The following is a 26,628-nucleotide window of genomic DNA, read 5'->3' as shown; positions in this document are numbered from 1 at the left end:
TCCAGTAGTAGTAATGGGTAACTTTAGCTAGCATTACACTGTGGAAACGGTCCCAATAATAATAGAGCATTACACTAACTGCACTTTACAAAGTACTGTAAAGTCAAGCGCCAAATAATTGTAGAGAGAAGAGAAGAAAATGGTAACTAAATGAATAACGTGATCAAACTGTCAGTTGTCAGTGTCAGATGTTATTGTGTCTGTGTCCCTCCTCCTCTCTATTTTGTTTTTACTGTTATCATTAAACAAAAAAAAACCACAAATACAATTATCAAAAGTAGGTGGTTTGGACACGGTTCTCCTCTTGCCTTGACCAGGCTCAACCATTGTATACGCATCAATGGTCCATTTTTTCGGTGCTGGTCAGCTGTCCACAAAGACAATACAGTGAAATCACTACAGAAAAATCAGGTACAGTACAAGAAATTATGCAATTGCAGAAGTATTTAGCCTTTTTAGAGAACGGATGCGATTGATTTTTTTTGCACTACATTTACGTACTCTGTTGGCGTGGGATTGCATCCAATTTCCTATTCTTTACATATAAAACATATTTCTGTTTAACACTGATTCATGTTTAAAAAATTAGTTTGTTGTTGTTGTAGTCAACATGAAAAACGATACGCTGGACGAGGATGACACGGATATTTACAGTTTTGTGTGCAAGCTGCGTCAGGAGAAACTATTTATTAAAAGCGAGAAACTTGATATACAGGAACTAAATGAATTGATCAAAAGCAAAACACAATCAGTTATTAAAGCCTCATGGCTGACTAACAAACAGAGATTGTTGTTGCTAGAGAGGAGAGTTTGTAGTCAGAATTGTCAGCGTTTTGACTTTATCCATAATTCAGAGTTTCTGGAAGCTAAAAACACCTTAGGCTTCCAGAATGCTGTTAAAATATCCAATTTACTTCACATTTTGCGGTCTCAACCCAAACAGCTTGCCACCTGGTTGATTACAGGAGAAAGTATTGCTGAGGATAACATTCAGTATCCTTTAATATTGCAAAGTGTGCTTAATGGACTGTATGGTGGTTGTCTTTTTGCTGAAGATACTAAACTGATATTGGCTTTGCTGTTTGAACTGGCTAAGAAGCAATTGTTGAAAAGTGAAAATCCTAGAGGGTAATTTGGTATTTTTTTATTATTAATTTTTCAGGTCAAATAAGTGGTTTTGTAGGATAATAAAGCAAAGGTCTTGCTCCTTTAAACATCTTTACTTCCTTTTTCATGAAATCTACTTACCATCAAAGTTTTTCTTGAGTGCAGCCTTGGAAATGCCTATTCTAGAAGTGTTGTCTTTTTCTGATTACTTTCTTGATATTGATCATGATAAAACTATGATGAGGTAAGTTTAATGCTATTTTAAAGTTGTGTAAACTATACTGGGTGTCTTGTGATGATAGACTTTGATCAATAGACAATTGGTCCATATAAAAAGGATTAATTTAATATATTAATTAATACCTAATAGGTACATTTAAAATAACTTCAATCAAGTTTGGTATTCTAATTTTAATTGGTCTTGTCTGTACAGGGTGTTACAATTTACTGTTGTCAGTAAATGATTTAAAAAGTCTAAAATATTCACAATCATCTCATTTCCATATTAATTATGAAGTTATAGGGATAATTATTGTTTAACTTTTTTAAAAAAGAGAAAACAATTTGTTCCTAGGAAGGATTGTTTGAATTATTTTGACAGTTTGAGAATGTCACAATGACATTCTTTTCTTGTCACACTGAAATGGAAGAATTGCACTTATAATGCAACACTGTAATAAATGTATTACTTGTGGTGAGAGGATTTTTAGTAATCCCTATGAGACCTAACACCAACTACCACTAACCAAATTAATCTGAAGTAAATTTATATCTTTAACCTCTTTTGAAACATGAAATAATGTATAATCTTAATAAAGTGTATATTACCTACATGTTAATATCAACACTCTGTATATTATTAGATATTTAGATTTTGCAAAAAGTTCTGAACAGTTTTTTCAGCATTTATATACCTAGGCTTTGTTACTATTTTTTGTCTGCAAAATAATAAAAAAATTAGCAAAAAAATTGGGACACTGATGGGACCCTGTATATTTCTGGACTAATTGATAGAAATGTATCTCTGATCCGAAAATATACAGGGTGTATTGAAAACGGCGTTCAAGCCTTTTAGTAGAAAACAAGTTAAAACAACACTGTTAAACTTTACACAAATTTATAAAATAAGATAATACAAATTTCAACAGAGCTATTAGCAGAAGTTATTTTTACGAAATTGGCAACATTGTTGATGAGATAAAAAGGTGTGATAAGTCCTACTTAAAAGGTGAGAGTGAGATGTAGGTAGGTTAGGTTTAATTGAATTTATTTAGGGAAAGAAAAATGATACATTAAAAGCCTTGGTACCTACTTACTTTTAGAGGCTGTAAATAACCTCTAATTTTTGAAATACATTTTTTAATTTTGTTTTTCACTGACATTAAAATGAAAATAGATTTTGTCAAGAAAAGTTTTGTAGTGTGTTTTTTAACGTTATGGCAAACTTCAGTTTATTGATGAATGATTGGAAGGACTAGGTAAAGGTGGATTCTCACGTGTCTGTTTCACTGACGCAGTTTAACGGATTCAGTGTGAGAACACATTTTCATTAAAAATGATCAGTAAATTCGTACTTTCAGTAGAAAGCTATAGTTCTCACGTTTATTATGTATTCAGTATCACTGAATCAAAGTGTGACAGTAAAACTGTCACGTGAGAACCCACCTTAATCAATCTGGATGTGGATTTATTTATTTACCAGATGCTGCCTAACAAAATATGACAAAATGTATTAGTAGTACTTTTAATTATTTATTTATTTACGGGACATGCCCATGACCTAAGCTAGATACAGTGACAACAACAAACTAAACTATAAAAAATAAATAACAATGCAATACAAAACCAAACAAAGGAGGACATGACTCTCTTGAAAAAGAGGTGATCCTAGTGCAGGCAATGTAACCAATAAACTACACAAATATATACCTATACATCTGGTTAAAACGTTCTTTGACGTCTTCCGATCTCTAGTCGCCATTGGTCCCTGTTCATCCACAGGTCTTCTTCCAATTCTCTTTCTCGTTGTCTTCTCCCCTGTGGTGTCCAGTTAAGGATTTGCTTGGGTAGCCTTTCTTCTCCCATCCTCTGGAGGTGTCCATACCATTTGAGTTGCGCCACGTGTATGTCCTCAACTATTGTATGTCTGACATTTATAATTTCTTGAATCCCTTCATTTCGGATCTTTTCCAACCTTGATTTGCCCGCGGCGCGTCTCCGAAAGTCCATCTCGGTTACCTTTAACGAGTTTTCTGATTGCCACACCTCACTGCCGTATGTGACTATGCTTTTGATGATGCTATTGTATATTCGGTGGTTATTGGCTTTCGATATGCTTTTGTCCCATAGTACACTGTTTAGAAGATTGATGGCTCTACGGCATCTCTACTGATATGCCTCTGTAGTTGTCGCATTCTTCTCTGCTTCCCTTTTTGTGGATCGTCGACATATAAGATTCCATTCGTCAGGTACTTCCGCTTCGTTGATGCAGTTTTGAAATAAGTTGGTAAGTTTGTCCGTCCCGCATAACTCACGATATATTCCCGGGTCCAGCAGATTTTCTATTTTTTAAAAGCTTACAAGTATTTTTTCTCTCTACATAATTTATTCCAATTGGAGATGCTGTCGTTTGTATTGCACCAGTCTGGTTTTCGATTTGAAAATGTGGCCTATTTGGAACTACAGAAAAATAAGTCTAATCATTTGGACATTTATATGTAAATGTGAAGTAGTAGTCCATTTTTCTCAAAGTGGAGGTGTAAGTGTAAAAGTGATGGGAAAGAACACACCTGTTCTGTTAGCTTCGTGCAACCGGACATTTGTTTAAAAATTTTAATATGATTGAACTTTTAATCCTAAATTCTAAGGGTCGCCCCGACCTAAACACATAATGTGAATTATTTAGTGTTACTTTAGTTTTAGTTTTTTTCTCCATAATAAGATTTTTTGAGCAAAACAGTAATGTTTGGCCTTACGTCATACTAATAATTTTTTAAAACTTGGGTCTTGCTGTCTCCCCTTTGAAGAAAGACAGCCGGCGTTTCACCTTGTCATATGGGCTCCTGAAGATGGGTACTTATGTGCCCGAAACATATGTCGAGCGGCCCCTCTAACATTTTTTGGGGGGCTTAAATAAATTTTTTGTGGAGAAGGCTGTGTGTTCTTTCCCATCACATTTATATGTAAATTCTTGATATGTCTCTTAAACTATACCAAAGTTCCGCAACAAAAATCAAGTTTAGGTTTTCCGTTTGCCAGCATCTTCAGAACTGACTGAAGACGAGTGAAATCTAAGTAGTGGTAGTTACAATTGGTAGGCAAGTCAGCTGGTCCACTGAGTTTAAACTTCCAATCAATAAATCTTAAATTTTCGTTGGAACCTCTTAATATCTCTCTAATGACAATAGTAAGTCGGACTTCGGACGCTTGAGCAATTCCCTAAATGAGGTCTAACTAGGGAGAAGTAAAGGAGCTTAACAGAATCCAACTAACAAAAATCCTTCTGAATAGTTTCAGAGCTCTCTACAACTGTCTTAAATTTTCCCAGAGCTGTTTTAAATTTGCCAGAGGCCTCTAGGACCACTTTGAAAGTACCATAGACCCCTAAATGCTACTGAGAACTTTCTGAAAAGTTCCAGACCGCTCTACAAATGTCTTAAACTATCCCAGAACTGTTTGAAATGAACAAAGGCCTCTAGGGCCTATTTGAAAGTTTCATAGCCCTCTAAATGTTATTGAGAACCTTCTAAAAAGTGCCAGAGGCTATTGAAGTGTCTTAAACCTTCCCAGAGTTGTTTTAAATTGTCAGAGGCCTCTAGGTCCGTTTTGAATGTGCCATAGACCTCTAAATGCTACGGAGAACTTTCTGAAAAGTTTCAGACCGCTCTACAACTGTCTTAAACTATCCCAGAACTGTTTAAAATGGCCAGAGGCCTCTAGGACCTATTTGAAAGTTTCATAGCCCTCTAAATGTTATTGAGAACGTTCTAAAAAGTGCCAGAAGCCCTTGAAGTGTCTGAAAACTTCCAGAGAATATTTAGATATTTTTCATATTTGGTCAAGGCCTATTTACTCCTTCTGAGACACTCCCACGGTATTCAATTTAAAATAACAGTACACAACAACAAGTACCACGACAACATTGTGAATATTTTAGCTAGATTTAGCCTGTCAACACCAAATATGTAAATATTATATAAATGTTCAAAACATCTTTTTCAATTAGTCGATGTTTTTCCTGGGCACTCTGTAAGTGTTGTCACTCTAACATAAACAATTGATCCAGATTTCGACAGGACGAGAACCTAAAAATGTACAAAGACGCAGTTGAATACCGCAATGATGTGGCTTCAAAATTGGCCCAATTTACTAACAACTTTGTACAGTCTTTACTGGAAAATGTGTGCAGTTTTCCTAAAGCAATGGCCTGGATTTCTTGTCACATACATAAAATGATCGAAAAAAATTACTGCATGAAAGAGGTTAGTTTTTGTAAATTTGCCTGGCAAAATATTACTTAGCACTTGCAGGCTAATGCTGTTATAACTGAGCTGCTTTTTACTTTGTTTATCTGTCCTGTTATTGTTGATCCGGAACAATATGGAATCTCGAATTCAACCACCAGCGAAATGGCGCGTCACAATTTAATTCAAATCGGGAAAATCTTGCAAATACTCGCGCTGTACAAGTTTGAGGGGATTGACAAAAAGTACATGGATATTTTTGAGAATGTTGATAAAAACAGTATGAACAATTTTGTTGAGTTACTGTTTTTTGATATGGATTCAAATGAACCACCTGTGGAAACTACACCACAAGTTGTAAGGGACATTATGCTTTTCACTGAAGAGGAGTTAAATAATTTGGTTAGTTGCTGTGTCACTAGTTTTTTTTCCTAATATTGGAGGGTTTATTTTTTTAGATATGTTTTTTGCAAAAAGTACATATGATCAGAATTGAGAATGACAATATTGAGAAGAATCCTTCTTTGACAGTATCAATTGAAGAACATTTGTCTTCTTTAACTGTTCCATCTAGCGACAGTTCTCCAAAGACGTCACGTCCAAATGGGGAATGCAGTGTGAATGGAGCTAGTAATGGCACAGTAAAGAAACAACCATTCTTTTCATTAGGATCTTTAGGTAAGTATTTTTGTTTTTATGACATTTTGATAGTAAAACCGTTTAAATAAATAACCCTGTAACTTTTTAAAACTTTAAAAAATAATTTAAATACATTAAATTGTTTTTAAAAATATAGTTGTTGATTGGTTGCTAAATTTCGATTTAGAAGGTAAGGTGATTAAAAGTGATTTTTTGAATGTAAATTGATGTACTTCGTAGCTATCAAAATGACTGAAATTTACGTAAATAACTGTCAAATTGGAATATCATTCTGGTTTGTTGTCATTTTTGCTTGTTTGAACATTTTGTTAATTGTCAATTAATTGAAATACTTCTTTTACTTTAATAATGGCTTATGAGAGACAAAAACATACCAATTATATAGTAATTTGTTGATATCTGAATAAATGTATAATAGTTTTTTATTAATATTGCTATAACGTTAGACTATTATAGCTTAACAGATTCATAAAAATATACAGGGTGGACCATAAGTAATGGGACATAGAGCTACAGCATATTCCTGACATCAAAATAATACGATTTAGCGAAATTGTTCTATACCGAAAATTAATATTAAGAAAGATACAGGGTGTGAAAGTTGAAATTTTATTTTTGTTTTTTTATCATATCTTCACGGTCGTTTGATATAAATTACTGAAAGTTGGTATAAAGGGGTTTTGGCAGGCGTTAAATACGATGCTTTCATTTGTTTTGTAGTAGCTGATAGGGGGCGCTAGCTGCAACCATATCCGTTCCTTCAAGAGACTCTAACTTTTTTTTACGGAACTGAAACGCCCATATGCTCTCAAAACATGATTCTAAGATGTTTTCTATGTAAAAAAGGTATACTTGTTGTAAGTCTTAAAAGTTGACTGTTTTCGAGTTATTTAATCTTTTATTATTGCATGCATTGTCGTATGTTAATACGATATGTGCTGTATACCCTTAAGTTACACACATAACAGTTTCTGTATGTAAATTTGACCGTTTAAAAAATGTTTGTAAACTTTAAAATAAAGCTAGTTGTTATGAACGCCCTTTTTGTTTTTGTATCAAATCCTACTTAGAATTTAAAAAAAAATTGTAATTAATATCTGCTGTACATGTAAATGCATGCAATAATAAAAGATTAAATAACTCGAAAACAGTCGACTTTTAAGACTTACAACAAGTATACCTTTTTTACGTAGAAAACATCTTAGAATCATATTTTGAAGTCATATGGCCGTTTCAGTTCCGAAAAAAAAAGTTTGAGCCTCTTGAAGGGACGGAGATGGTTACTGCTAGCGCCCCCTATCAGCTACTACAAAACAAATGAAAGCATCGTATTTTACGCCTGCCAAAACCCTTTTATACCAACTTTCAGTAATTTATATCAAAAGACCGTGAAGATATGACAAAAAAGCTAAAAAAAAATTTCAACTTTCACACCCTGTATCTTTCTTAATATTAACTTTCGGTATAGGACAATTCAGCTAAATCGTATTATTTTGATGTCAGGAATATGCTGTAGCTCTATGTCCCATTACTTATGGTCCACCCTGTATATTTCCGGCCGGGTTAACGAAACTTAGTTTCAAAACACTGCTTATAGTGATGTCGTTTAACTATTTGTGTTTGATATTTTCTTGATGCAAGCAGTTTTTAAAAATTATTTCAATTTTTTACCTACTCTTTAAATAATAAGAGTAAAGCTGTTGCAGAATGTGTAAGTAGAAATTTTTGTAAGTAAGGTACAAATTAATGTTTTATAAGGCAAAACTATAACAATTTAAAATGCCTCTAAAGTATAGTCTTCTATACATTTTCCAAAACGGTCTAGAAGCTCTCAAAAGATTTCAAAACACTCAAAAAGATCTCATATGCTTCTAGAGCAGTTTAAAAGTTTCTGTCAACTTCTAAATTTCCAAATACAACTAAAGTAGTCCAAAATCTTCAAAATGCACCTTAAACTGCCCAAAAATGTTCCAAATACTCCTGAAGTCTAAAAAGATTTCAGAAGCTTCCAAAACACTATAGAAAGTCCGGAAGCTTTCAAAACAGTGTCTTAGATTCTTTCAAATGCTCCTGAAGCAGCATAGAAGCTTCCAAAGTCTTTTGGAATAGTCCAAAAACTTCCAAATGCTTTTCAACTAGTCTAGAAGCTTTCAACAGATTTCAAAACAGTCTAAAAACGATATTAGAGCAGTTTAAAGGCTTTCAATGATTTGTACAAGTGTCTAAGTTTTCCAGCTGTCTTACCTTCCAATTGCTCCTGAAGTAGTCTAAAAAAAGCAAAAGCTTCCAAAACACTATGAAAACTCCAAACGATTTCAAAACACTCAAAAAGATCTCATATGCTTCTAGAGCAGTTTAAAAGTTTCTGTCAACTTCTAAATTTCCAAATGCATCTAAAGCAGTCCAAAATCTTCAAAATGCTCCTTAAACTGCCCAAAAATGTTCCAAATACTCCTGAAGTCTAAAAAGATTTCAGAAGCTTCCAAAAAACTATAGAAAGTCCGGAAGCTTTCAAAACAGTGTCTTAGAATCTTTCAAATGCTCCTGAAGCAGCATAGAAGCTTCCAAAGTCTTTTGGAATAGTCTAAAAACTTTCAAATGCTTTTCAACTAGTCTAGAAGCTTTCAACAGATTTCAAAACAGTCTAAAAACGATATTAGAGCAGTTTAAAGGCTTTCAATGATTTGTACAAGTGTCTAAGTTTTCCAGCTGTCTTACCTTCCAATTGCTCCTGAAGTAGTCTAAAAAAATCAAAAGCTTCCAAAACACTATGAAAACTCCAAACGATTTCAAAACAGCCAAAAAGATTCCGAATGCTTCTCAAGAAATTTAAAAGGTTCTAACGATTTCAAGAACCCTCTTAAGTTTCCAAATGCATCTGAAGCACTCCAGAACATTCAATGTGCTCCTTAAACTGTCCAATAACCTTCCAAAGGGTCCTGAAGAAGTCTAAAAAATAAATAAAAAAAGATCAAAATCTACAATAATAAATATTAAAAATAAAAATATTTGTGTTTTAAACCGTTTTTCTTGTCTTTTGAAAAATGAACGTTTAGGCACTTTTCATATGAAGGTGGAGGATATTCTGTCACATTTGAAGGATTCTAGCTTAATGTTCTTCTAGGAACACCTAAACATAACAACTCTAACAACAACCGTCGTCCAGTCGAGGAAGACCCGCATTCTTCTTCTAAAAACACTGTGATTGTCTTCCCCATCGACGGTGTCATAACCGAGCCTATTGGTTTACTACCTGAAGACAAAGTAATAGATCTGAGTGTACCTGTTAAAACTGATAGTGGAGTATTCGAGGCTCCATCGGAAATTGTTAAGGATGCTATTCTGGACCCGTCCGTTGTGCCTAACGGGGGTGATATCAAGGCGTACTCCGGCTACGCGGATGAAGGTTCTATAGGTATTTTTGAAGTTTTTTTAGTGGAATTTTTGCTAGTGTCCGATAATAATAGGAAATACATCAGACAACTTGGAAGCCATATCAGAAGCCGCAAGCAACCACTCGGTGGCGAGCAGTTTAGAACTGGAAAACGAGGATCAGAACGACAATTTATCAGATATGGTGTCGGCAAACGTCTCGGGAAGGGGTACGCCTAATATCAGCGGTCGAGACACTCCCAGCAGTCAAGTGAATGAGAACGACGATCGGCCTCAAGTTGACGCGCAACGTCCGGATGATCACGTGGACGCGGGAGCGCCACCACACCAGCAACTACCCCCTCCACCGCGCGGGGCTAATATATCAGACAGGCAGCGCCGCTCCGAAATAGACGACAAGTTTTGCAAGTTCGAGATTAAACGTCTACTCGAAGGGGATGAAACCGTGTCGATTATTTCGGAGACGTGGAGCACCGACGTGCTGTCGTCCGATACGGAGACCGTTGGGGAAGGCGATTTGTTACGACTGGAACGTCATCCGCATCTGCCTTTGGTCAATCAAACGATTCGGGAGGTCCCCGTGCAAAATGCTTTGGATTTGTCCGAGACCCAGAGCGAGAGCGCATGGTCTACGGATGTGATGGCGTCGGATACGGAGCGACTCACTGAGGTGGACAATGATGATGCGGCTAGTGTTGCGCAGTCTGATGACACGAATAGCGTGGCACGGTCCGATGATACCCGATCGGAAACTGATGATGTGGCCAGTGCTCGTCGGCTCAGTTCGTGCTCTAGTTCATATGGAGGCGGAGCCCCTGGACCGGTTCCTGTTACAACGTCTTACGCTAGTTCTGGGTAAGTCACAGTTAAACTACGTTTTAATTTTTTTTTTATCGTCCAGTATAAAAAGCAGTTATGGGGAATTGTTTAAAACTGAGGCAATACAAATAGGTTACTTGAAGATGTGTTTCCTAATTTTGATTTTACTTTAAAGCATATTGAGTTGAAGATTGTCAATTATAGTAGGTATTTTCCTTAAAGCCTGCAATAGTCGTTCTGGTTTACACAATTTCTTGTCGTAAAAAAGACTGCACAGACGGTTGCAAACCTGGCATTGCTGCAAAATTTACAGGAAGTTCAATATTGTGAAAAGGAAATCAAATAACACAATAATTTGTATGTCTTTGCTTCATGGGTTACTAGAGATGAAAAATTCTGAAGAATTTATTTCTGGAAAATGTGCCAAGAGAATGTAAAGAATTTCAGGAGAGAAGGCTTGTGCCAAGCAAAAGTTTGAAACAATACTTTATTTAAAATTCAGGTAATGCAATTTGCAGAAACACTTGTTTGTGAGTTTTTAAGCAGGTGTCTGTATATAGAAATAAGAGATGTACGTTCCATTCAGCTTATTCAAATACGAAGCTATTCTTTTCATTTTATTTTTGGAAACTACGTGAAATTTTAAGCATATTACCTAAACACGTGGTTATTTCAATTATTCATTGAATTAAAGAAGCTTAAGGAAAGATTGTGGATAAAAATTGAATGACGGAAAAATACTCCCAGAGAACAACGCTAATAATTAATTCTTATAAAGAGCACCTACCTGATTTTATAAACATACTTTTTTGATTTGTCAACGCAGCAGTTTTAAATTAAGTAAATTTTCTGGTTTCCACATACTGTCCGTGGTTTGTGTGTTTTCACCAATCACAGAGTAACAAAAAAGCTGCAATTTACGCAAATACTGTACAGGGTGCTGCATTTTCGATGGTTTTACGGGGTACAGAGAAAACGGTAATAGATAGAATAAAAGTAGCATACGTGTTCTGATCTCTTTTTCTGAGCTGAGATGACTGGCGAAGAGTGGGCTGCGCAAACTTCTTTTGTTTCAAAGATACGGGGGGCTTTTGAAAAATGGTCATTTTGGAACCTCCTCTGTATTTCATTTGCTATTAAAGTTATCAAAACAGGAAAAACGATTTCCGGTAGAAGTTTTGACGTAGAATCCAATGATGTAGTCAGTTTTTTCCTATTACGTTTAGTTTCTGTCATATGACAGTAAGTTATATTTTTTTAAATGGAACACCCTATATATTTTTAGTTCATTTAATTCTGTTGATTTTTTACTTTTTCAACGGTGTATTAAAACATATAAGTTTGTAAACGTTAATCTTGGTAATTAGAAAAAAAAGCGTTTCCTTAACAAAAAAGTGCTAAATAATATGTATAAAAATACCCACAGTCGAAACAAAATTTGGCTATGTTCATATTAACATGTTACATGTCGTTTATAAACAGTTTTTTCAACTTCCACCTTAAAAATAGTAGAAAATAGAAATAGCCACTTTTCTTATTAAAGTGACGGTAGAACTGTTAGTAACTTAGATTTTTAATAAGATTTATTTAAAATATTTAATTTTCTGATGTGTTAGTTTATATGATTTCCGATTTTTTTGTTTGGTATTTTAGATATTAGCCTTTTTTTAGCTTAGCAAAGGTCTTTTTTTAAAATAACAGGATTAACCTCTACAAACTTATATGTTGTAATACACCGTTGAAAAGGTAAAAATCAACAGAATTAAATGACGTAAAAATATATAGGATGTAAAAAATGTAACTTACTGTCATATATCAGAAAGTAAACGGAATAGAAAAAAACTGACTACGCCATTGGATTCTACATGAAAACTTCTACCGGGAACCGTTCTTCCTTTTTTGATAACTTTAAGAGCAACTGAAATAATGAAGAGGTTCAAAAATTACCAATTTTCGAAAACCCCCCGTATCTTTGAAACAAAAGAAGTTTGCGCCGCCCACTTTTCTCCAATCATCTCAGCTTAGAAAAAGAGATCAGAACACGTATGCTACTTTTTTCTATCTATTACCGTTTTCTTTGTACCCCGTAAAACCATCGAAAATGCAGCACCCTGTACATGAGAGCATGTTTCTTTACGTTTTTGGTGCATAGCTACAGTTTAATTAATGGAAACACTTGATTATCTAAACTCTGTTTATACCAACCTTTTAACAGATAAGCCAGGAAAAATTATGCCAAAAAGAACTATGTTTGTACTGTGACATTTTGTGTTTTGGTTGGTATTAAAAAATTTGAGCAATATTCCTTTAACTAGAAAGTGTTAATTAATTAAATAAAATAGATAAACAGATTTGTGATTTATGAATTTGATTGTTACTAAATTGCTTCTAATTTCAGTGTTTTTTTTAAACAAAAAAGGAACTCCGTAAGATTAATTTTCGCTTACGATCAATGTTAATTTTGACGGAAAATGTTATAATTTATTCCAGTTCAATTCAAAACGGTACGAGATACGTTTGCACTACTTGTTTTAGATTCCTACTTGTTGGTTATGTATAAATTTAGGTCTGCTCCCGTTTCTGTTTCTCCAATTAAATTTTAAGCTCTAACTAGTCTTTGGTGCGACCTATTTTAGGTAGTCATGAATGATTGTGATAGACACGAGCAATAATTATTTTATTAGTTATAGATGGTTTTTCTGTTAGTCTTTTATGCTTCTTTATTAATTTGCTAGCTTTTTCAGTGTTGTTTTTTATATCATTTACCCTCAGTGCTCTTCTACAAATTATCTTTAGTTGTGATCCCTTGGCGGTTTTGTTTCTGCTATGGTTTTCTATGTTTCTTGAATTTTTGTGACAATACAAAATACAACACGACAACAACTTGAAAATGCAAAGAGACTAAATTAAAGAAACCTGTTATTCTCCTTGCTTCCTTCCTGAACTTTGAAAAATAGCTTTTGCGCCCTTAATGGAGCAATTTTCCGGAACTTTTCTTTCTACCCTAGTTTTACTGGCTCTAAGCCTAGCCATTCCCAGTCATTTTGGGCTTTTGCCTTGCCTCTTTTAGGTGAGAAAAATAACTGCTGAACACCACACGACAAAACGAGGACAACACCACTACTGGAGACAGATCAAATGTCTCTTAAGAAATTTTCTTTCTTGTCTATTTCTATGCTTTTTCTATTTCCTACATCGTTACGGAGTTCGCCTTCAGGTTTCTTATCTATAAACAATATTAAGAAAACAATCAAAAACAGAGGTTTTTATTATAATCCTATCTTACATACTACATCCCAAGGTACAAGTAATGTCGTAGTGTCCCAATGCTCAGAAAAATTTAAGTAATGTTACTGTAAATCCGGAATATTCCTTGATTAAGGGATAATGATTGGTTGAAATTTGACAGGCTAGCTAACAGTTACATACTTTGTAAGTTGGAAACGTCGTTTGAGGAAATAATGTTATGTTCGTGTTAACGACGAAGAGTTTCTCAATCACTCCAAATATAAAAATAATTGAGAATGTCAAATTGTCAAACCCTGTATTCTTCAACCTACAAAATTAAAGGTACGAAAATGTAAACATTAGATTTTTACTTTCTACTTTTAAAGCTCTTATATCCAAGTTATTGTCAAATTTTTAGGACAAATTTTTCAATCACTAAACAAAATTCATTCAGCAACTATGTCAAAACCGCCAAATAATGTTTTCAGCATCAGTAGTCCGAGTTATGTGTCATCTACGAGCAGTAACTCGGTTTTTGTCGCGCATACGACCAGCACTTTCAAAACAACGACCGAACCAAGCGGTTTCGTTACCATGAACCAGAGCTACGTCACGGGCGCGTCTTATCACCACGAGTTTAAAAAGCGTGATGCTCGCATCAACGGCAAAATCAACGCGGAGATGGACGGTAACGCAAACAACGTGTTCAAACCGGTGGCGCCTCCTGCGCAGACCAACCAAGAACCTTTTGCTGCTTTGGTAGTTAATGCGATTGGCGGACTGGGTTGTCCACCTAAAGCTCCTGTGAGTCCCGCCGCTTTTACTGTTATACTGTGTATTCAACTGTTATGATTGTAGAATCACGTGAAAGTCGATTCCGGTCAGATGCCTGGGCCTAGCGGCCTTAACGGAAAATTTGATTTTGATGGGGAACAAATGAAAAATTACAGCGATCGCCCCACTGAGATTATTCTAAGCAATTGTAGTCTTAACTCTAGGTAACTTAAACGTTGTCTATTATTCCTAAACTACATCAAATTTGGGCGTAGTTCTAGTGGTAGCTCTAGCAACAGTTTCGAACAAAAGAAACCAACTCCCAGCGAAAACAATCAGGAGCAGTGGGAGCCAAAACCATGGCTAACGAGTTCTGGGAGCAGCTTGAACGTTACTTTAACTCCTTCAGAAAGCACTAGCGAGCTGTCAGTGTTGAGCGCCAATAGTCACTTGACCTCAAGTCTAGTAAACCCGGCGGGCGCTATCAAGAAGACTTCAAACGGACGAAGTTTGAAGCCTTCCGCTTCTACTGGGGCTATTCCTAAAAGTATCAGCTTTGATATGAGCGTTGAAAAGGGTCTGGATGATGACTCCAGGTTAGACTAATCTTTGGTTGTCATTCGTAACTTTATTGAGTACGTTTAGGTCTAAACGCGGTGGATTTTTTGGTCGGTTGAGGAAAGGTTTCGGCTACAAAAAGCGCTCCTATAGGAACCAGGAAGAGTTGAGAAACGGAGACGGTGAGGACTTTGTATCGAAACGAGTCGGGGATTCTCCTATTAGAAGTAATAACAATAATTTAGGTGAGGTTTTTTACTAATTACTTTGTCTGCTAAATTTTTTTTAACCACTCGGTATTTAGAAGTGTCTGAAGATATTTTGGCCAAATATCGTAAGCCGATGTCGGAAAACAGTCCGATCAAAGAAAACGGATCGGCTAAGAAACCGTCGAAAAATGCCAGCGACGACAATGTGAATACCGAAACCAACTCATTTACCGACATTAAGAAGAAATTGCGCCTGGTTTTAGGCAACACCTCTGAGATTCCTTACTATATCAAGGTAAGAGTTTGCTTTTCTACGAAAATGTGTAAGTTTTTTTTAAATCTCAATTTGATGGTAAGTCTCTGCACAATTTTTAGAAAATTCATTTGGTTTGCAATCAAAAAGTTAAACCATTTTAGATTCTAAGTAGTTTGACAAAAAATTACTTTAGTAGATTAAAAAATAATCTGAATTTGAATTCCATTTTAGATAGTTTTCCCATCTTCAGTAAGCTTTATAATGATAAATCTTACAATAATTATGTTTTATTTGGATATGAATTAAATAATGCCATGGACGTTTGTGTGGAGTCGAGGACGTTTATTATAATCAGAGTTGTCGATAGTTGGACTACTTGAATTGAATTAAACAGCTAAAATTGAATTACTTAAAAGCAATAATTGTAATTGATTTTTCAATTACTAATTATCTTTTCAGAAGTTGAAAAACTTTAAAGTAAATTAATTACTTTCAGAGTAATTTAACTACTTTTAGAGTAAGAAAACTAGTATAGAAAGTAATTGAATTACTTGTTTTTGAGGTTAGGTACGTCTGATTTAACTGAAAGGAATACGGTTTCATTTTATTTCAGCTGCAATCATTGTTGTGTCTGTCACCAAATGTCAATGCTGTGTTTCTGTCAAATTTATTTTTGACCAAATTGATTTTAGAAACGTCTGAAAATTTAAAAAAATGTCGGCAACACTTGTAGAACCTTTTGGCTATTTCAAAATGGTTCTAAAATTCTTAGACGGTTTATGAGCCTGGTTTCTGGCTGATTTAGCCAATAGGTAGAAGAGGAAAAGAGAGGAAATTTTTAGCAGTATTGTGAGATTTCCGGCAATTCCAAATGATTTTAAAGGTCTTTTACAATTTAGAATAAATTCTGGAACATTTAGAACCCCTGTAGAGGCTTCTGTTAGTTTGTGTGAGGTCTTTAGTAGTATTCCCTGGCCTCTAGAACTTAAAAAAAGTCTGGTATTGTTTAAGACACTAGTAGAAGACATCTGGCAATATTTGAAAGAATTTCAGTAGTGTTTAGGCAAAGTGTTCAGTAGGTACCAAAATGATTCTCAATGCCTTTGGCAAGTTAAAAAAGTTTTTTGAAGGTGTAGAACACTTGTAGAGTTCTGTAGGCTTCTGGCAGCTTTTAAGAGGTTTTTGGTAATATTTAGATATTTCTTATAGTTCTAAAAGATTCTGGAAATTTAGAGAAACTTTAGGACATTTTTATTAGAGGCCTCTGGCTTTTTTTTCGGATTTGGGAGATTTTCAGTAATATTTATAGGCCACTGGCAAAATCAAAATGATTCTAAAAGCCTTTGGAACTTAAAAATGTCCCGGATTATGGGTTATTAATATTATAATTGTCTTGTTCTAATAGTATTTAGGACTTTCAGGCAGGTCCAAAATGATTGCCAAGGCTTCTAACAATTTAAAAAAATTCTTTGAAGCTTTAGGACTCTTGAAACGGCTTCTAGCAGCTTTTAAGAGATTTTTAGTAGTATTTAGAGAATTTTGTTAATTCTAAAAGCTTCTGAAAATTTAGAGAAAATCTTGGAAAGTTTAGGACATTTGTAGAGGCCTCTGGCTATTTTTGGGATTTGGGAGATTTTCAGTAATATTTGGAGGCCACTGGCAAATTCAAAATTATTCTAAAAGCCTTTGGAACTTAAAAATGTCCCGGACTATTGTTTATTAATATTATAATTGTCTTGGAGAAGGCCTCTGGCAGTATTTGAAAGGTTTTCAATAGTATTTAGGACTCTCAGACAGGTCCAAAATGATTGTCAAGGCTTCTAATAATTTAAAAAAATTCTTTGAAGCTTTAGGACACTTGAAACGGCTTCTAGCAGCTTTTAAGAGATTTTTAGTAGTATTTAGAGAATTTTGTTAATTCTAAAAGCTTCTGAAAATTTAGAGAAAATCTTGGAAAGTTTAGGACATTTGTAGAGGCCTCTGGCTATTTTTGGGATTTGGGAGATTTTCAGTAATATTTGGAGGCCACTGGCAAATTCAAAATTATTCTAAAAGCCTTTGGAACTTAAAAATGTCCCGGACTATTGTTTATTAATATTATAATTGTCTTGGAGAAGGCCTCTGGCAGTATTTGAAAGGTTTTCAATAGTATTTAGGACTCTCAGACAGGTCCAAAATGATTGTCAAGGCTTCTAATAATTTAAAAAAATTCTTTGAAGCTTTAGGACACTTGAAACGGCTTCTAGCAGCTTTTAAGAGATTTTTAGTAGTATTTAGAGAATTTTGTTAATTCTAAAAGCTTCTGAAAATTTAGAGAAAATCTTGGAAAGTTTAGGACATTTGTAGAGGCCTCTGGCTATTTTTGGGATTTGGGAGATTTTCAGTAATATTTGGAGGCCACTGGCAAATTCAAAATTATTCTAAAAGCCTTTGGAACTTAAAAATGTCCCGGACTATTGTTTATTAATATTATAATTGTCTTGGAGAAGGCCTCTGGCAGTATTTGAAAGGTTTTCAATAGTATTTAGGACTCTCAGACAGGTCCAAAATGATTGTCAAGGCTTCTAATAATTTAAAAAAATTCTTTGAAGCTTTAGGACACTTGAAACGGCTTCTAGCAGCTTTTAAGAGATTTTTAGTAGTATTTAGAGAATTTTGTTAATTCTAAAAGCTTCTGAAAATTTAGAGAAAATCTTGGAAAGTTTAGGACATTTGTAGAGGCCTTTGGCTATTTTTGAGATTTGGGAGATTTTCAGTACTATTTGGTGGTCACTGGCAAATTCAAAATGATTCTCAAAGCCTTTGGAACTTAAAAATGTCCCGGACTATTGTTTATTAATATTATAATTGTCTTGGAGAAGGCCTCTGGCAGTATTTGAAAGGTTTTCAATAGTATTTAGGACTCTCAGACAGGTCCAAAATGATTGTCAAGGCTTCTAACAATTTAAAAAAATTCTTTGAAGCTTTAGGACACTTGAAACGGCTTCTAGCAGCTTTTAAGAGATTTTTAGTAGTATTTAGAGAATTTTGTTAGTTCTAAAAGCTTCTGAAAATTTAGAGAAAGTTTAGGACATTTGTAGAGGCCTCTGGCTATTTTTGGGATTTGGGAGATTTTCAGTAATATTTAGAGGCCACTGGCAAATTCAAAATGATTCTAAAAGCCTTTGGAACTTATAATTGGTTATTAATATTATAATTGTCTTGTTCTAATAGTATTTAGGACTTTCAGACAAGTCCAAAATGATTCTTAAGCATCTAACAATTTTAAAAAATTATTTGAAGTTTTTGGACACTTGTAGCGGCTTCTGGTAGCTTTTAAGAGATTTTTAGTAGTATTTAGAGAATTTTGGTGATTCTAAAGGTTTCTGGAAATCATTTGTAGAGGCTTCTGACAATTTTTCTGTCAACGGATGCCAAAAGAATAGGTTTTTTTATTTTTTACTATGTATTCGTATTTGGTAGTGCACATAAGCTTGTTCAACAATTCGTGAGTAGTTGAATAATTTTGAGTAGTTCAACTAATATTAGTAATTGATAATTCAACTACTTTGAACTTGACTTGAAATTATTTGCAATTGATAATAATAAATTTATAATAATATTTTATTTATTGTTTTTTAATACTATTTTCTTTGATTTTCTGTAGAAGTTATAAGAAGTGGCGTTTATGTGTTATTTTAGATACCTGTATGAATGCAGCTGTTTAAATATTTGAGTCAAATCTTTTTCATAGATATTTTTTAGGATAGCCAATTTGAAACTTTTTTGCTGCTCTATAATTGTTTAACTACTTAAAAACAGTTTAAACAAGCAGTATAAAATGGTTTCACCTTTCTTTAGCGCAACCCATGCAGTATTAAAGTCAAACTGGAAACGATTTTGCGTCTGGAACTGGGAAAAGCACGCAAATTAAGGGAATGGAGTACGGCAGCCAGAGTAGCGGAAGCGCTCCGCTGCGTTCAACTTTTGGACGAACGGCGCTGTTTGAAGTTAATCGAATCGCTACGCGCCGATTTGCTGTCGCGTGCTACTTACCTGCGCTATCTGCTTGCCAGCAAGCAGGAGTTGCTTTTTGTTGAAATGTACCTTAACTCGTAAGTTTTTTACTTGATTAGGTTTATCTACAAAGCATATTTTTGCACTCTAGTAGTATTTTTGTACACTTCTCCAGTAATGCTACTTACGGGACTTGAAAAAACACACACATGTAAAAAGTGTTTTTATTGGTAAAAAGCACATGTAAAAAGTGTCAATTTGGGTTTATGTTGCAGTCTCGCCGAACAAATTAAGCAAGATCGACTGCAGTGCGAAGTGTATTTTGCTTCGGTGTGCGTGCGCGAGTTCCTCAGCGAACAGGAACCGATGGTGCTCAGTTTCTGCGAGGAGTTCCGACGTCTCAATTTGGCTGACGAAAAGTGCGACTTTTTGCAGAACTTTTACCAGAAACTGTTCGATGTGATGCACGAAAACAAACACTGGAAAGGTAACAAGACCAATCCGAGTCTTATGTTACTTTTCACTGATTGTATTATGGACGCAGACGTGCTGCACAAACGCGACTTTTTGATCAAAATCACTTTGGAGCGCTGCATTATCGGCCGAGTATACTTTAACGCCATCTATCCGAACGGGGACGGAGACCGAGATCGGGATAGGTAAGTATTTAGGTCAGTTTTGGTTTTGAAGCTGTTTTGTATGTGACTTAGGGTGTTGCACGAGCATATTGCCACTTTGTCGAAAACGCTTCGGCCGGAACACAAAGATCTGTTGATTCCTTCGGTGTACCTGCGTGAAAGTCCCTGGTTGCCGGCGCAAGAAGCGCTGAGAGCTTTGGACGCTGCTCGCGCACCACGTGACAAAATACGTTGCGTCTCGCGGTGCGCTAAGTGCCTCGTCGATCTTTTGGGATTGTCTGGGTCTTGCGCGGCCGCTGATGATCTCACTCCTGTCCTGGTTTATGTGATAATTAAGGTAAGTGGTAACTATTTAGTCTAACCACACATAAAACAAATCGGAAGTATTTTTGTAATTGGCCTTAAAGTTTTATTGATCAAAAACGTGCGTCATCAACTTATGATAAGGAAGCGCACATGCAATATTGATTTCATCCTTGTCTATCGTTAACTTTTAGAAAGTGTAAGTTGTTATGATGCAACCTCACGTTAATGAGATTCCAACACTTTTTATTAGATTGCTCAAGGTCGTGGATTAATTGCATGAGTTCATAATTAGCTATATTAGCTATAAATGAACACACTTGGGTATTCTGCAGGAAATCAAAACCGACCTTAATGATATGTACAAGTGTATATTACAGGGAAAACAATATTTACAATTTACAAATTTACAAAAATTACAAAAGTTACAAAGTTGCCAATCTAAATTATTGAAGAATTTAAAGAAAAATTAAAAACAAAATTAGAGTTAAATTTAAAATTAAAAAACAGGAAAAGTTTTCCCAGTGCCAAACCGTCTTAAAACTGCCCTTACCAGTTTTTAAATCGGTATCCCAGTATCCTCTTCCCAGTAGTCAGGAGTGGCCACTGCTGATTTCCAGGTAGGAAACGGAGCCCAGAAACTGGTGACAGGTTCCCTAGGACAGAAAACAGCAAAGCACAGGGAAAACAAATAAACGACCTCAACATTTGTTCTGGCAACCCAAGGTTTCCAGAGCTATTGACAAGGGCTGAAGCCGTCTAAAGTAAATTCATTAAAAATTAAGGAAACCAAAACTTACAAAATTAGTCAAGTTAGGGAAAGCTACAGAAACTAAAAATTTAAAAAAACTATATTAAATAATCAAGATTATTTCCTTCATTGTACCAGCAGCCAATCAAATTCCGAGAACCTTTCTAGTTCCACCAATGGAAACCGTTTTATACTGATTAAATCCCTGGCTGCTAAAATTTAACAGTGATTATTTCATTGTACTAGCAGCCAATAAAATTCAATGAACCTTTCTAGTTCGACCAATGAGAGCCGTTATATACTGAATAAATCCCTAGTTGCTAAAATTTTACACTGAATAAACACCTCCTACCTTTTTCGAATACGTTTTTTTGAAGAACATTTGATATTAAACGAAACGGGATTTAGACACATATAAAATTTAAGCTATTTTCTTCAATATTAACAATTAATAAATCACTATAACGTAGTTTCCATTAAAAAAATACATAAATTAAAATATTATGACGTCTGATTGTCAATCTGAAATGTAAACAAAAATATACATGGCTGAACGAAAATCTGTGGTCTGCTGGGGTGAGTTCAATATTATGATTAATTTCATCACGTTTAGTTTAGTATTTGTGTTCTAACTAAGGTGTTTTCTTGTTAATAAACTAAAATGTGAGTTTTCAGGAAATAATCTTGACATATACCCCTCGGCGTTCACGTTTTATCACGTAAAATGTGCATTGGTAGGTTTTTTGCAAAATTTTTCTTTTAGGCAAATGGTTTCGACTAAATAATTCTTTGGAAAAAATCCTTCGACCTGCGGTCTCAGGATTTTATCGTCGAATTATTTAGTCTCAATCATTTTCCAAGCAAAATTTTGCAAAAAATCACCTATGCACAGTTTACCCGATAAAACTTGAACGTCTCGGGATATAACCTATGATTAAACACCACCTACCTTTTTCGAATACGTTTTTTGAAGAAAATTTGATATTAAACGAAACGGGATTTAGACACTTATAAAATTTAAGTTATCTTCTTCAATATTAACAATTAATAAATCACTGTAACGTAGTTTTCATTAAATAATTACATAAATTAAAATATTTTGACGTATGATTGTCAATTTGAAATGTAAACAAAAATATACATGGCTGAACGAAAATCTGTCGTCTGCTGGGGTGAGTTCAATATTATCATTAATTTCATCAGGTTTAGTTTAGTATTTGTGTTCTAACTATGGTGTTTTCTTGTTAATAAACTAAAATGTGGGTTTTCAGGCAATAATCTTGACATATACCCCTCGGCGTTCACGTTTTATCACGTAAAATGTGCATTGGTAGGTTTTTTACAAAATTTTTCTTTTAGGCAAATGGTTTCGACTAAATAATTCTTTGGAAAAAATCCTTCGACCTGCGGTCTCAGGATTTTATCGTCGAATTATTTAGTCTCAATCATTTTCCAATCAAAATTTTGCAAAAAATCACCTATGCACAGTTTACCCGATAAAACTTGAACGTCTCGGGATATAACCTATGAAAAAAAACTTCGGAATTTAAAATTAAAAAAACTAAATTAAGTAATTGATTTGGTGGTTTCAACCCTCACCTTTTTCAAGTCCATAACCTCCTGGTTGTTGTGGTCGGCTCTTTCACCTATAAGGATTGTTGGTGGGTGGTTACAAAGCCCTTATAGAGTGCCTAGCACGGTCTTGGGGTGCTGTAAGTGTTCCCAGTTTCGCACGACCACAAACCGACGCTTTCCCGACAAAAATCGAAAACTAATCACGTGACTACGGCACCTGATAACTTATTAGGTCACGCACCCACATTAACAACAAAATGTGCACAACGGAGCTATTAAGCGACCGGAATCGGTCTACTAGTGTAACTAGGCCCATGGACATTAAAAACACAAACCAAACGAGTTACGGACGAAAACTCTATTTCGTACATTATGCGGGCTTTACACCGGGCATTTGATTCAAATAAGTTTGAGGAACTTATTCATAAAGCGACTTCAAGGTCAAATTGAACGAGTGTAAAGCTAAATTACACATCAAATTTGCCATCAAATAATTTTACGTCAAATTATTTGTAAATAGGACGTGTTCTATTTTCATCAATTATTTGACATCAAATCTCCTGATTTTCGTGTTGCCAACGTTTAAAAAAAGTGCGGTAATAGTATGTCAGCTACTTGTTTTATTTTGTAATGATGGTCTGACCCAGCATCTCCTTTGAATCTTAGCTGGTTCTGATTCGATCATCAACACAGAAGGAGCAATAATCACGGCGAGTAGAGCCGCTCTTATTTGTTTGATTGTAGCAGCTCTTACTTGGGAGTGTATAATTTTTTTAACTCCAAACATTTTTACTAATTTTAAACATAAAGGTCACAGAAAAATATCACTTAAAACTTAGAATACCAAGTCCAAGTATAAGTTGACTATAGTTGGCAAAACTGTTTTAAATTGACAGCTTTTATATAAAAGTTTGATTAGGTGTAAAATGAAACAGTTAACCATCCAAGAAAGTTGACACATTTATTTGATGTAGAATTTGATAAAATAAGTTTGTACAACTTCTTTGAACTCAAATTTTTGGTATAAAGCCCGCATAACAAAGTATGTAAATGAATGTCTTCCACAAAAAAAACATTCACTGATCAGTTATTGTCAATTTGAAAACTATGTCAATTAATTTGATTTGTTTACTATCGGCGTAGAGGCAATTTCAAACTGGTTTCTAACTAATAATCGGAAAATGTGGGCTCTTATTGGTTGAATGCTCACGTGACATTGACATTTTCTGGCTAAGGGCCAATAGCTGGACATGTTCTCTGATTATTATTAGTTGGGGATTCTTTCTGCAAACAGACCTATTATGTTATAAGGGACCGTGCTTGGCTCATTTTAATAATACATTTTAAAAAGTTTATATTTATAACCAAAAATTTCACTATGGTTTACGACATTCAATTTGTCTGTTTTGTGATTAATACAATCAGATTATTTATTATTTTCATGTCATTATTTTTTATACTTGATTTTTTGGCAAGGATTGTGATTAATAGACCTGTCAACTATAAAGTGTACTGTTCTCGCGGACTGAGTTTACTCGTGCGTCACGAAGGCTACGTCATTTATAATCATATGAATCAAATCAAGTTTTCATCAACAAACCTGTTACGTTCATATTATAGAGAAGGGCGTGTCTAAAGCTTCGTCACGTTTAAAATTTTGCGTGTATTGTCAGTCAGAAAGTAGAGATCTTTGGCTGCAAATTTGCACTAAAACAACCTTATACCAAAGCAAATAAAAAATATCTTGACCGAAATAACATTTTTTATTTATGAGAAGTCTCCGTTTGGATCATAGAATTCCGTCCAAATTTGAAACCTAATTTATTTACCAAAATTCGCAGAGATGTATCACCAATATGTAGTATTTCTTTAACTTTAAGCTCTTGATTTAGGTTCTGGATGGTTACAAGTTTCTCTAAAATAAATACAACAAATTAAAAATTCAATAAGACATTCTGAGTGAGGCTGTAGTATCTCATATCTCATTTTCAGGTTGCAATCCACTTATTTTATTTTAAACCCGCTGGAAAACATTTTAGACGCTTATTTTATTTTTTCTATGACTTTATTATTAATAAGTTTGAAGAAATTTGTATGAAAAATTTATAATGCAACCCAAAAATCTCAGTCTCTGGAAACAATGAAATGTTAATAGATGTTTCTTACAAAAGTAGATATATTTTACTATTATTAACATACTGTCCTTGTACATATCATATAATGTATTTCGAACATCCATTTTAATGCTTTCAGATAAATCAGTGGTCTTGGCCCGTCGATAACGTCTTGATGTACGTTTTCTAGGTGAGGAAATCATAAAATGAATTGCTGGCTTTTTCCGAATCGAATAAACAGTTTTGCGGCACATTTTCAAAGCAGCTGCAAACTTCTACTATCAAAAAAATACATCAGTAAGAATATGTAAGGTCTTAAAATTTCTTATTTTCTTCCTGAACAGATGATAAAGCTTCTAAAGGTCCTCCATTGGTTTTTTCCAATTCAAAATATTCACAAAGGTTAAGAATTAACCGCTGGGCTTGTCTGTGGAGAATTTTTCCACGCATTTTCTAGAAAAATACTGTAATAGTAAGTAATTCTGAATTGACGAAAAACCAAAGTGCTAAATAAAAACCATAATAGACACTTCCACTTTTTTTTCAAAACAGGTTAGTAATTGTGCCAATTTTGGTTAGATCGTGACAGCCGACATAAAAAAAGTAAAAATAATTATAATAATATTATGAAAGTACTTACAGAATGTTAAAAGCGTAGAAACAATAGCTCTTAAAAGAACTGTGGTGGTGTGGTTAATAGAAAACTTTATAAATGATTAACAACACAAAGAAACGGAAAAGAATTAATAGTAAACAAATCAAATAAATTTCGATGGTTTTCAAACTGACAATGACTGAAATAGAAGCGCTAATCAGTAAATGTTTTTTTTTTGGAAGACATTCACTTAGATATTTACCCTTTCTGAAAGTGAACAATAGACAAGGATGAAGTCAATAATACATGTCTACTTCTAAATCACAGGGTGAAGACGCACGGGTAAACTCAGTCCGCGAGAACAGTATTGTTTTTTGACTAATAGAACTTTAAACTTTGTTTCCAACCTCGTATACAATTCAAGATTTGTAGGTTAAAAGCAATAATATACATTTCTATGTAACCAATTTAGGTCAACCCGGTGGCGTTAATGTCGACCATCCAATTTGTCAACAGCTTCCACGCCGGTCAGATCCGCGGCGAAGACGAATACTGGTGGACGCAGTTCTGTTCCGCGGTCGAATACATCAAAACAATGGACTACGCCGATTAGAAAGGCTATCATAGTCCGCTCGTTTATTTTTTAAATAATTCAAACTCTATAGAATTTCATTTGTTCAACGGCGCGCGAGAGTTCCTATTAATAAAGCAGTTTTACCGTTTTTTTTTTAAACTTCCGGCTCACCAATGTTTGTCAATTTTAGTTCGTGCTTTTCATTCTTTTTAACGCAGTTTCAAGTTGCTGTTTGCCTATAGTTTAGGTGTCCCACGTAGCTATAATTTCGGTTTAATCGCAGTTTTTATGTAACAAAAATTACTATTTTTTCCGCCCAAACGTATAAAATTACTTTACTACTTACAGCTTCATTAAAATAAAAATAGAGCGCGCTGCAAGTTCTAGGTTTACCCTATGGTACTACCTTATACTGATGGAGATTGTGTGATTGTAGATATGTAAGCGAGATGGCAATTATTTTATTATTTATGTATTTTTATTAACTTTGTTAGGATAGAGAGCGTTTATATAGCTATATTTTAAATAAAAAAAAATCTATAGTAACATAGAAAGTTAAATAATACATTTATAGTGGTTTTATTTCCCTAAACCATTTCCTTCTAGATATTTATG

The 26,628-nt window shown here is 34.5% G+C and overlaps 2 protein-coding genes across 2 annotated transcripts in view; one reads left to right on the top strand and one right to left on the bottom strand.

The window, feature by feature from the left end:
- Window positions 1-26,628, bottom strand: part of BckdhB (Branched chain keto acid dehydrogenase E1 subunit beta) — a 43,723-nt gene that overhangs the window by 12,004 nt on the left and 5,091 nt on the right. The window lies entirely within an intron of this gene.
- Gapvd1 (GTPase activating protein and VPS9 domains 1) lies at window positions 192-26,578 on the top strand. Its single transcript, XM_081993910.1, has 18 exons — window positions 192-411; window positions 606-1,128; window positions 1,184-1,351; window positions 5,393-5,588; window positions 5,637-5,972; window positions 6,029-6,248; window positions 9,355-9,645; window positions 9,698-10,478; window positions 14,159-14,474; window positions 14,529-14,668; window positions 14,720-15,040; window positions 15,090-15,247; window positions 15,307-15,506; window positions 19,308-19,561; window positions 19,739-19,950; window positions 20,008-20,122; window positions 20,174-20,438; window positions 25,912-26,578. The coding sequence occupies exons 2-18, from the start codon at window positions 611-613 to the stop codon at window positions 26,050-26,052; spliced, it is 4,632 nt and encodes a 1,543-aa protein (XP_081850036.1). The 5' UTR covers window positions 192-411; window positions 606-610; the 3' UTR covers window positions 26,053-26,578.

Source organism: Ips typographus, linkage group LG1, assembly GCF_016097725.1.
Source record: "Ips typographus isolate SLU linkage group LG1, UJ_Ityp_2.0, whole genome shotgun sequence".
In the NCBI taxonomy this organism is placed as follows: Eukaryota; Metazoa; Arthropoda; class Insecta; order Coleoptera; family Curculionidae; genus Ips; species Ips typographus.
The sequence above is the reverse complement of the archived record's forward strand: the minus strand, read 5'-3'. Positions and strand labels throughout refer to the sequence as shown.